General features: G+C 39.1%; 2 protein-coding genes across 2 annotated transcripts in view; both read left to right on the forward strand.

Moving 5' to 3' along the window:
- The first annotated feature begins 48 nt into the window (after positions 1-48).
- eif4e2rs1 (eukaryotic translation initiation factor 4E family member 2 related sequence 1) lies at positions 49-3,436 on the forward strand. The gene is made up of 7 exons (XM_063015410.1): positions 49-232; positions 952-1,048; positions 2,009-2,143; positions 2,242-2,346; positions 2,515-2,667; positions 2,875-3,011; positions 3,231-3,436. Exons 1-7 carry the CDS (start codon positions 162-164, stop codon positions 3,268-3,270), a joined length of 738 nt encoding a protein of 245 aa, XP_062871480.1. The 5' UTR covers positions 49-161; the 3' UTR covers positions 3,271-3,436.
- Positions 3,437-4,867: 1,431 nt separating this feature from the next.
- Positions 4,868-12,886, forward strand: part of LOC134333832 (NLR family CARD domain-containing protein 3-like) — a 560,375-nt gene continuing 552,356 nt past the window's right edge. Inside the window, exons 1-7 of the mRNA XM_063015997.1 lie at positions 4,868-4,902; positions 5,429-5,539; positions 5,852-5,965; positions 6,830-6,937; positions 7,043-7,103; positions 10,682-10,883; positions 11,122-12,856. Coding sequence (XP_062872067.1) covers positions 4,868-4,902; positions 5,429-5,539; positions 5,852-5,965; positions 6,830-6,937; positions 7,043-7,103; positions 10,682-10,883; positions 11,122-12,856 — 2,366 coding nt within the window. The remainder of the gene's footprint in view (positions 4,903-5,428; positions 5,540-5,851; positions 5,966-6,829; positions 6,938-7,042; positions 7,104-10,681; positions 10,884-11,121; positions 12,857-12,886) is intronic.

Here is a 12,886-nt window from a genome sequence, read left to right on the forward strand (position 1 = left end):
CTTAAGTGTTCACCTCGTTTGAATTGCGCATGCGCCCTACGCAGCCCATGTATTAGCTTGTTAGCATGTTGTTTTAGATTCGCTAACAAATTAGATATATTTCAGTTTCTTTGTTTGTTTTTACTTAATAGAAGTGAATAATTATCATCACCTTCTGTTTTATGAAGTATCATAACGGGATTATAACGGAGACAGGAGCTTTAGAAGAGGACGGAATGAATCAGTTCGAGAAGTAAGTTAGCATGTTAGCTAATAGCAGCTAGCTTCACTGGGCTGAACCGTGGTGGTGTGTAAATCACACCCCTTTCCCGACACGTTTCTCCGGCGTTAAAAGAGCTTGAAAAGCGGTGGGAGGAAAAAAAGTAGCTAATGCTAACGCTAAGGCTAGCACATCGCTCGACTTTATTGTGATTGTTTTTAATTAATATTTAGTTTGTATAAGTAATTATGGTTATTGTTTTATTAATAAAGTTTCTTTTATTTATTATTGTATTTTTGTCGATTCAGTAAATATACGGTGGTAACAGTGTTCCGCACAGTTCATTTTTATTGTTGAGTTTTATTAATATTAACATTTATTAACACATACAACATAGTTTTACATTTATTCATTTATATTTGAGATATTAAAAATAATTAATCAAATAAATATAATTGTTATTGTGTATTTTGTATTACTATGTTGCCTATTATAATTATTAGTTATTGTTATAAATGATTATTATCATTATTATTATTATATTTAAATAATTTATGTGATTATATTTGTAATTATTCTGATTTTGACTCCTAATGTGAATGTTATTTATTATTATTAATAGTCTTAAATGTGGATTTTATATTTCTATTAGTATTTAGATGAATAATATGAAATGTATTTAAAATATTTTATTTTTTTAGTATTTAAATGATTTATGTGATTTTAATGATGTTATTTTGATTGTGTTGCAGTTTAAAAGATGAAGAATTGTTGCAGGACAAAAACGTGAATGAAAGTGAAAACAGCAGCAACACGTCGCTTAATAACAACAATAATAACAGGAGGAAAGTACGTGTGTATTACACTCACACACACACACACACACACACACACACACACACACACACACACACACACACACACACACACACACACACACACACACACACACCCCTACACACTCACACACACACTCACACACACACACACACACACCCCTACACACTCACTCACACACACACACTCACACACACACCCCTACACACTCACTCACACACACACACAGACACACACACACACACACACACACACCCCTACACACTCACTCACACACTCACACACACACACAGACACACACACACACACACACACACACACACACACACACCCCTACACACTCACACACACACACACCCCTACACACTCACTCACACACTCACACACACACACAGACACACACACACACACACACACACACACACACACCCCTACACACTCACACACACACACACACACCCCTACACACTCACTCACACACACACACACACACACCACTTATAGACCGGGAGGATCATGTTATTAATACATATTAATAATATATCTTTCATTGATCAGATGATTTTGTCATTGCTGTGTGTTGATGACCTGAGTGAGTGTTGGTTGATGTGCACAGAATAAAGTCTTGACTCGACATCTGAGTGATTCAGAACGTGTATCCCAATATTTATAAATGTTACAGCTGTGCTTTTATTCAGGCTTTTTGGATTTTGGTGTGGCTATGAGATACAAGCCTCAATTAAATACTTTACAATTCAGAGCAAATTGTGCAGCAGGGGTGTAGCTGTACCCCCATACTGGCTGTTTGATCCTTCAGGATATGGTTTAGAGGTGGATTGTGCAGATCTGTATGATGTGGAATCCTACAACAACCAGACCTCTTTCTCTCTTTCTGTGTGTGTGTGTGTGTGTGTGTGTGTGTGTGTGTGTGTGTGTGTGTGTGTGTGTGTGTGTGTGTGTGTGTGTGTGTAGACGATAACCCCAGCTCCAGGTGAACACCCTCTTCAGTACAACTACACCTTCTGGTATTCACGCAGAACCCCCAGCAGACCTGCAAACACACAGAGCTACGAGCAGAACATCCGACAGATCGGCACCGTGGCCTCGGTACCACTACACACACCTACACACGGTACATGAAGTGTATTATGTGTGTAGTAGTGATGTGTGTATGTGTAAACGTGTGTGTGTGTGTGTGTGTGCAGGTGGAACAGTTCTGGAAGTTCTACAGTCATCTGGTTCGTCCTGGAGATCTGACGGGTCACAGTGACTTTCATCTGTTCAAAGAGGGAATCAAACCCATGTGGGAGGTGTGTGTGTGTGTGTGTGTGTGTGTGTGTGTGTGTGTGTGTGTGTGTGTGTGTGTGTGTGTGTACAATTCAGTTTTACTCGGTACTAGTTTTTGTCAGTAATACTGTGTGTGTGTGTGTGTGTGTGTGTGTGTGTGTGTGTGTGTGTGTGTGTGTGTGTGTGTGTAGGATGAAGCTAATAAGAACGGAGGGAAATGGATCATCCGGTTACGTAAGGGCCTGGCGTCTCGTTTTTGGGAGAACATCATCCTGGCCATGCTGGGAGAGCAGTTCATGGTGGGAGAGGAGGTGTGTGGAGTCGTCGTCTCCATCCGCTTCCAGGTACAGCAGTGTGTTAAACCTGAAACCTCTCTGGTTTGATTTCCATTTATTCCCATCAGATCCAGGTGCACTTGACCTGTCAGTGAAGGTCCCAAGCCTGGATAAAAATAGGAGGGTTACATCAGGAAGGGCATCCGTTATAAAAACTCTGTGTGTGTGTGTGTGTGTGTGTGTGTGTGTGTGTGTGTGTGTGTGTGTGATTGACAGGAGGATATTCTGTCCATTTGGAATAAAACGGCGAGTGATCAGGTGACGACGTCGAGAATCAGAGACACACTGAGACGAGTCCTCAACCTTCCACCCAACACCATCATGGAGTACAAAACACACAACGACAGCCTCAAGTATGTACACACACACACACACACACACACACACACACACACACACACACACACACACACCATCATGGAGTACAAAACACACAACGACATCCTGCACCATCAACCCAGGGGGGGTCCTAATGTTTTGTTGTGTGTAATATAAACTACATTATGGGTCGTAAGTATTCAGACACACGTCAGTAACGTCAGAACTTGTGTGTGTGTGTGTGTCTGGTACAGAGATAACTCCAGCTTCAGAAACACAAAGATCGCTGTATGATGTTGGGACTGAATCCAGCACAGAAAGAAGGACCATCCTGGGGAAGCACCGCCCTCCCTCATCGTACCATCCCTGTGGGGACTTCAACCGTTTTTCACTCTGTACTTTCTGCTACTCCAGTTACAGTTTTATTTAACAATAAAATAATAAAGCTTCTTCATCTAAACGTGGTCTGTTCATGATTAAATACAGCGGGAGATTCAGAACACAGTGCCTGTACCTGCACACACGTCTACACACACACACGTCTACACACACGTCTACACACACGTCTACACAGAGCTCCGGATCTACACTCACACTTCTAATATTCATTTAACTATTAAAATACATAACATACACACACCGGGGAGAACACTATATCACCTAAAGTACTGGAACACCTGGCCATGAGGGTAACAGACACAATAATAATGATGATATTAATAATAGTAAATTATAATAATAATCATTTTATTGATTGATAATTATAATGATAATATAAATAAGAATAATAATAGTAATAATTATAATGATAATATAGTAATAACAGATAATATTAATAACAATGATAATAATAATGACAATGTTAATAAAGAAATTAATGGTAATTATAAAAATAATGACTATAAAAACAATAATTATTAAAATATTGAGGATGATGATAATATGATAGTACTAATAATAAAATAAATAATAATAGTAATATAATAATATACTGTAGTTATAATAAAAATATAGTAATCAAAACTAATAATATATTAATGATATAATAAAAAATATATATATAATAGTCATAATGATAATGACAGTGATAATTATAATAATGATAATATAAATAAATATATTAATTGTTAATGGTAATTATAAAAATAACGAAAATATAAAAACGATAATTAAAAAAAAATATTAATGATAATGATAATAATAGAATGATAGTATTAATAATAAAATAAATAATAAGTAATATAAATAATAAGTAATAACAATAATGATATTATATTAAAACAATAAAAATATAGTAATAATCAAAACAATAATAATATATTAATGATATAATAACAATATAATAGTCATAATAATGATGATAAGGATGTTAATAATAATATAATAATAATGATAGTACTACTAATAAAGTAATAATAGTAAGTAATAAAATTAACCATAATAATAATAATAATAACAATATAATAATAGTCGATAACATCGATAACATAAAGATAATAATAATAATATGTTTATTTCCGGTTCGTCCCCCTGCAGGTGGATGTGACCTTTATACAGGTGTGTTGCTGCGTTGTGTAAAGGTGTAAACCAGAGTCACCCGCTCCCCCAATAAAACCAGCTAAACCAGTTCAGTGACTCAGTAGCTGTGATTATCAAGATAAACTGAACTGGATCACTGCAGCAGTAACAACAAAACCAACACGGTGAAGATCCAGAGCTCAAACACGGAGGTCTGAAGGTTTATTCACTGTTTCCTTCATGACTCGGTGAGATGAGACTCTGATCTGATCTGATCATGCAGTGATTGATCTCACACAGGGATTCGGGACTGTTTTTGGGATTGTGTCCAGATTCACGGTTCTGTTCTGTATGAAGACACGAAGCTTCTGAAATGAGTGAAGAACCCAGAGTGAAGACAGACCAGAGGTGAGAGGATCACATCACATGGATCAGACTGATCTGATCACAGCTTACAGACGACCAGAATGAAACATCTGATTGTTTTGAGTTTCCACACTTGGTCTGAAGACTCGGAGTCAGAGTGTAGAATCGATTCTGGGTTAGTTTAGGGAAGGGCGTCATCACAGCGAGTTTGTTTGATCGATTGCAGAACTCTCATGGTACAAAACAGACGATAATGTATTATTTATTTTAATAATAGTCAGCAGCGTTGGCATGATTTCAATTCCAGTTTCGTGTGGAATGTTTTGAAGTGACCACACCTGGTTTCTAATAGCAACACAGTGTACAGGTACAGAACAGCCGTAAGAAACTCTGTACGTGTGGATCTGCGTGTAAAACGTCTTTCTTCTGAAAAAGAATCATGGTTCAGATATTTTTACCTGACATCCTAATGATGCAACATGAAGGTTCAGACTCAGCTGGTCTTGTGATAGTAAATATTAAATAATGTCTATAGAATCGAAGTGTTGAGAATTTCTGTATGTTACAGTCTGATTCAGGGTAAGAAATCAGATTCACCAGAGTCCTACTGTGGGTCCAAGATCAGGAACCAGTGTGGACCAGCAAGCATCAGACGAAGAGACTGCTGCTCCAAACAAAGGTAAAAAAAACCTTCAAACCCTGAGGAACGAAGATCAGAATCCTGGTCTTTATATTTACTCCACTGTTTCAGAAATATTATAAACAATGTTATGAAGCAGCTTGTTTGTTTATGTTCTAAATCCCTTCAAATGGATTGGCAGGTGGTAGGAAAGCTGTCAGACCTTTCAGAGTTTTGGATTTTTTCTTTTGGTCTGTGGAATGATTTTAAATGATTTAGATATTTGGACATTTATACTGAAGTGCTGATGATCTGCTGAGATCAGACTTGTTGCTTGTTGATGAATCTGATTGTGTTATACTGTTACTCCAGCATGAGGAGACCAGACTCCCCCGAGTCCTGCTGTGAGTCCATGAGGAGCGACCAGTCAAGAGAAATCGGGATGAACTTCAGAAGCGGAAGCAGAGACTGTAGTTCTGATCTGAGGTCAGTATAATCTCACGATTATGATTCCTCATCACTAATCCCACCTGATGGATCAGGTTCAGATCTTTAGGAAGGTCCTCATGAGCTGCAGCTCTCTCTGTATCATCCACAACTTCTGGTCTGTAAAAAAACATAATGTATGGAATTCTCTGCTGGCTAGCTGGTTGGCACCGCTGATGTTGGCTGTTAGCATCATCTCAGACTCACCATGTCTGTCAGATTCCGGCGCCACCAAAATACTGTTGGAGATTTTGGTATCAGAATCTGTATTTCTACATTTATAAGTTCATTTATTTATCTAACAGCAACTAAACAGGTCTGAACAAAATAACCATGATTCTACTGTATATACACACATGTACTCTTTGTGTTCGTTTCATTTAATGGGCACAAATTCTCACAGACACACTGGGTGGAGTGGAGGCTGTTATGGCTGTAAGCTTGTAGTCAAATGTCTGCATTTGTTCATATGGTGTATTATTTTTATTTATATATTTATTACTGGTATAATTATTATTATTATTATTATTATTTATTACGAGTATTATTATTATTATTATTATTTATTGGTAATATTATTATTATTATTGTTATTATTATTATTATTATTATTATTATTTATTACTGGTATTATTATTATTTATTATTATTATTATTTATTACTGGTGTTATTATTATATTATTATTTATTACTGGTATTATTATTATTTATTTAGTACTGAACTGATAACTGATATTTAACTGATAAGCATATAATGAATTTTTAATTTTTTTATTTTAAATACACTGAAGTGCTGATGAATCAGTTCCTATTTGGACTTAATGCTTGTTGATTAATCTGATTGTGTTATATCGTTGCACCAGCATGAGGAGACCAGACTCCCCCGAGCCCTGCTGTGTCTCCATAAAGAGCGACCAGTCAAGAGAAATCGGGACGAACTTCAGAATCCCAGTCTGTAGTTCTGATCCGAGGTCAGTATAAATTTACGATTATGATTCCTCATCACTAATCCAATCCCACCTGATGAACCAGGTTCAGATCTTTATGAATTAATTCAGTGTTTTTATTCTGCTCAGAGACCCAATGGGACCAAAGTCAAGCAGCACCTGCAGGGATGAACTGGAGTCCGTATTTAAGGTGAGCGTGGTTTTGTGTCCAAGTTTTGTATTAATGGCTAGGGTAGCAAAGGGGGGGAAAGTGCAAAGAGCAACTGATGAGCTACAGTCGGTAACTGTATACCCACACAAAGCATGTATGTGGTGGGTGTAGAAGATGTAAGTGCTGTGGTTCTTTTTTATACCTCATATAATCTCCGTTCTCTTCCTCGTTCCTCACAGCCAACTACACAACAATACCACTTGAAAATGGCATTGCTTAATGTTCGTTCACTCAACACAAAAAGTACTGTACTCAGTGAATTTATATCTGACAGTGAACTAGACTTTTTCTGTCTCACTGAAACTTGGCATAAACCCTTGGATTATTTTACGTTAAATCAGACCACGCCAATGGGATACTCGTATATTGATGAACCTCGTATGGAAGGGCGAGGTGGTGGTGTTGCTGCAGTCTATAGGGATGATATTAAAATAACCACTTTGTCTTTTCCTGCTGCTCTTTCTTTTGAACACCTGGCTTTCAAGTTGTCAGGGCCTACTCCTCTGGTCACTGCTGTAGTTTATCGTCCGCCAAAGCCAAACGCTTCCTTTCTCTCTGATTTTTCAGATTTTTTAACCCAGCTTAGTGCCCTCTCATCCTCTGTACTGCTTATGGGTGATTTTAACATCCATATTGATGACAACAACTGTAAATTTGCCAGGGAATTTTTGGAATTGTTACAGTGTTTTAATTTCACACAACATATACATTTTCCAACTCATAAAAAAGGTCATACTCTTGACCTTGTCTGCTCTACTGGTGTCCTAGTTCATCAGCCGTCCAGCCATGACCTTACTGTCTCTGATCATTTGACAATCATCATGGACATTGAGGTCACTAGGCCCATCACTAGAGCTAAACGTAAAATATCCTTCAGGAATCTTCAATATATCTCTCCCTCTGCTTTCTCAGATTCTCTTGTTAAAAAGATGTCTGTCTGTCCTGTACTGTCTAGTAATTCATCTGACCTTGTCGATTACTATAATGACATACTCGCCTCATGTCTTGATGAGCTGGCTCCTTTGAGAACCAAATTTGTTTCATTTAGTCATTCCGCACCATGGTACACAATTGAGCTTCACCAAATGAAATCCCGTAAACGCCAGCTTGAAAGACTTTATAAGAAAACCGGTCTAACAGTACATTATCAGATTTATTCTGATTATCTTCAACATTACAAAGACGCTCTTACGGCAGCCCGATCCACTTACTATTCCGAACTCATACATGCTGGATCAACAAATCCTAAGACTCTCTTTTCCACAATAAATAAACTTCTCAAACCAGTTGACAATACTACCAATTCCTTTACAGTTGACAAGTGTAACTCTTACCTCTCATTTTTTCAAACAAAAGTTGAGAATATCCACAATTTTCTGACAGTTTCCCCTGTCATCTCTGTTTCTCCGCCTATCTCACCTCAATTTATTACCCAGCCTCTGTCTCAGTTCTCACCTGTGTCTCATTTGGACCTATCTGAGATCTTAACAGGGATGCGAAGCTCCACTTGTGTTTTGGATCCTGCTCCATCAAAACTTGTTAAGGGTTGTTTTCCAGTTATCTCATCATTTATCACAGAGATAATCAATTCCTCTCTTAGTTCTGGCTCAGTCCCTCAATCACTCAAATTGGCTGCTGTTACTCCCATACTTAAAAAACCTGGACTTGACTCTAACATTATGAGTAACTTTCGGCCCATTTCCAATCTTCCATTTCTGTCGAAAATACTGGAACGTGTTGTTGCCTCACAGCTCAAAGATCACCTAAATTCCAATAATCTATTTGAATCATTTCAGTCTGGTTTCCGCCCCCAGCACAGCACTGAGTCAGCCCTCCTCAAAGTCACAAATGACCTTCTTCTTTCCTCAGACTCTGGACAAATTAATATTCTCGTCCTCCTTGATCTTACTGCAGCTTTTGACACCATTAATCACTCCATTCTTCTGTCCCGCCTTGAATCCTCTGTCAACATCACTGGTACTGCCCTTTTGTGGTTAAGGTCATATCTCGTAAACAGACAACAGTTTGTTAATATCAACAATTGTAGTTCTGCCATTGCTCCACTGTCCCAAGGCGTTCCCCAAGGCTCAGTGTTAGGTCCCCTTTTGTTTATTCTTTATATGCTCCCCCTTGGTGACATCATACGTCGGCATGGTTTACATTTCCACTGCTATGCTGATGATATTCAGCTTTACATCTCCTCCAAATCCATTAATACTGAACTTCACTCCACTCTGACAAATTGCATCACTGAAATGAAATTGTGGATGAAAGCTAATTTCCTCAAATTAAACTGTGAAAAATCAGATATGATCATCGTAGGTCCTACAACCCTGGCAAAAACCACAAAAAATTTTCAAATTACCATTGATAATGACACTTTGTCTCCGTCTTCTAACATCCGAAATCTTGGTGTAATTTTTGATAGCAACCTCTCTTTTGACCGCCATGTAAATCACATCACCAAAACTGCTTTCTTTCATCTAAAAAACATAGCACGTCTACGTCCATCACTCTCCTTTTCTGCCGCCGAAACCTTGATTCATGCTTTTATTACATCCAGAATTGATTATTGCAATAGCATCCTTTATGGTACATCTAACAAAATCCTAAAAAAACTTCAGTATATCCAGAATTCAGCTGCTCGCCTCCTTACTCATACTCGCTCCCGTGATCATATTACACCTGTTCTACAAAAACTTCATTGGCTTCCCGTTGCTCAACGCATTCAATTCAAAATTCTTCTATTCACTCACAAAGCTCTCCATAATCAGGCCCCATCCTACCTCACCGACCTGCTCCATCAGCACATTCCCTCCCGTAGCCTTCGCTCTTCTGAGGCTAACCTACTGTCCATACCCTCTAGGACCAAGCACCGGACCTGGGGTGACAGGGCCTTTTCCATAGCTGCTCCATCTTTATGGAATGCTCTCCCCAAACACCTACGAGATTGTCCTGACCTGTCCAAATTCAAGTCACTTCTCAAAACTCATCTATTCAATATGGCATTTAACTTGTAACAACACGAAATAAATGCTTTTATTTTTGCTATTCTTTTTAATAGTTTTTATACTTAGATCACGACAGAAATGTGAAGTCCTAGATCCTAAAACTTGTAAAGTTTTCAGTTTCCTGATTGCATGTAAATCTGTCCTGTTTCTGTCTAATTTTAAGAAATTGTTCTATATTTGTTGTTCTCTCTCATAATTTAGCTAATTTTTAATGAACTGTCTTATGCTGCTCTCTTTGTTTTTATCTTAATTATTCTTGATGTTGATGTACTATTTTGATTTTGTACTATGATTTGTATGGTGTATGTACGTATTTGTTTTGATTATTTGTCTTATGTAAAGCGTCTTTGAGTATCTTGAAAAGCGCTATATAAATAAAATGTATTATTATTATTATTATTATACCGACGCCCAATCATTAGAACATATAGGTGTCCACATACTTTTGTCTTAAACTATCTGTTGATTTTTGGTCATGGGGTGAGGTCCGTCTCTCCCCTCATGTGGTGACTTTAAGAGGTTGTGGATTGTCGTTTTGTCCATCAGGAACTCGAGGAGAAGGCCGTCGCTGTGTTGAAGAACGAGCTGACCAAGTTCAAGGACTTACTGAGTCCAGAGTGTCCAGCATCCACTGAGAGTGGAGAGGTGGAGAGTGATGAGGTTCAGAAAAGAGAGGGGGCGCTGAAGATCACGCTGGCTATCCTGAAGAGCATGAACATGATGGACCTCGCCAACATGCTACGCACCAGTAAGAACTCTGGGTCATTACTCCATTACTACATTGATGTAAGTGTAAGATAGTTGAAGGACGTGTGTCAGGTGAATATACCCTCCTCTGATGCCATCAAGGTCTCCAGCAGTGGAAGAGTAATTAGCTTTAATAAATTAGGAGAAAAAGGAATAAAATAGTAAAAAAGAGTCACTGCTAGTCTAAGTTGGCGATTGTTTTCATATATCGGCTCTCACTGTGGTCTTCTGTTTGTTAGAGCTGGTTTCTGTGTATCAAGACAAAATCAAATCCAGACTGACTGAGAAATATAAAAGAATTAATGAAGGAATCTCCCAGCACGGATGCTCAGCACTTCTAACTGAGATCTACACGGAGCTCTACATCACAGAAGGTTGGACCGGAGACGTCAATAAAGAACACGAGATCAGACAGATCGAGACCACGTCCAGGAGACCAGTGATGCAGGAGAAACCCATCAAATGCAGCGAGCTCTTTACAGACACGTCCATCAGAACCGTCCTGACTAAAGGAGTCGCTGGAATCGGAAAAACAGTCTCGGTGCAGAAGTTCATTCTGGACTGGGCTGAAGGAAAAGCCAATCAGGACGTTCTCTTCATGGTTCCACTTCCTTTCAGAGAGCTGAACCTGATGGAGGAGAAACATCTCAGTCTGATGAACCTTCTGCATCGATTTTTCCCAGAACTGAAAGAAGTAAACGTGCTGCACTGTGATGCCTACAAGGTCGTGTTCATCTTTGATGGTCTGGATGAGTGTCGACTTCCTCTAAACTTCCAGAACAATGAGATCTTAACGGATATTAAGGAACCAGCCTTGGTAGATGTTCTGCTAACAAACCTCATCAAGGGGAACCTGCTTCCTTCTGCTCATCTCTGGATCACCACTCGACCAGCAGCAGCCAATCAGATCCCTCCTGAGTGTGTAGACCAGGTAACAGAGGTACGAGGGTTTAACGACCCTCAGAAAGAGGAGTACTTCAGGAAGAAGATCAGTGATCCGAACATGGCCTATAAAATCATCTCACACGTTAAGGCTTCAAGAAGCCTCCACATCATGTGTCACATTCCAGTCTTCTGCTGCATTTCAGCCACGGTTCTAGAGAGAATGCTGGGTGAAGCAGAAGGTGGTGAGATCCCCAAAACTCTGACTCAAATGTTCACCCACTTCCTGATCTTTCAACTCAAACACAAGAACCAAAAGGACCATAAACAGACTACAAAGATGATCCTGGCGCTGGGAAAACTGGCCTTCCAACAACTGGAAAAAGGAAACCTGATCTTCTATGAGGAAGACCTGAGAGAGTGTGGCATTGATGTAAAAGACGTAACAGGATACTCATGTGTCTGCACCCAGATCTTCAGAGAGCAGTTTGGTCTTCACCTGGGGAAGGTCTTCAGCTTTGTGCACCTGAGCGTTCAGGAGTTCCTTGCTGCTCTGTACGCTCTACTTTCCTTCATCAGTAAAAATGAACCCAAACAGACCAGCTTTCTGTCTTTTTTGTTCAAGTCGGACATGTCTGACTTCCTGAAGTATGCGGTGGACAAGGCTTTGCAGAGCGTGAACGGTCACTTGGACCTTTTCCTACGCTTCCTTCTGGGTCTTTCACTGGAGTCCAATAAGACTCTCTTACGAGACCTACTGCCACCAAGTGAAAGCAACCCAGAAAATGTGATCGATTACATTAAGAAGAAGATCAGAGAGAATCCTTCTCCAGAGAAGTCCATCAACCTGTTCTACTGTCTGAATGAACTAAACGATGATTCCCTAGAGCAGGAAGTCCAGACCTACCTGAACACTGAAGGTTACAATCTCCTTAGTGGAACAAAGCTCTCTCCTGCTCAGTGGTCGGCTCTGGTGTTCATCTTGCTGAGCTCAAAAGATGAGCTGGAAGAGTTTGACTTTAAAAAGTATGACAAGTCGGACGAATGTCTCCTGAGGCTGCTGCCCGTGGTCAAGGAATCCAGGAAAGTCATGTGAGTAGATTCATTTCTGAAGACGTCACT

The sequence above is a fragment of the Trichomycterus rosablanca genome, chromosome 19 (genome assembly GCF_030014385.1).
Source record: "Trichomycterus rosablanca isolate fTriRos1 chromosome 19, fTriRos1.hap1, whole genome shotgun sequence".
Taxonomy (NCBI): Eukaryota; Metazoa; Chordata; class Actinopteri; order Siluriformes; family Trichomycteridae; genus Trichomycterus; species Trichomycterus rosablanca.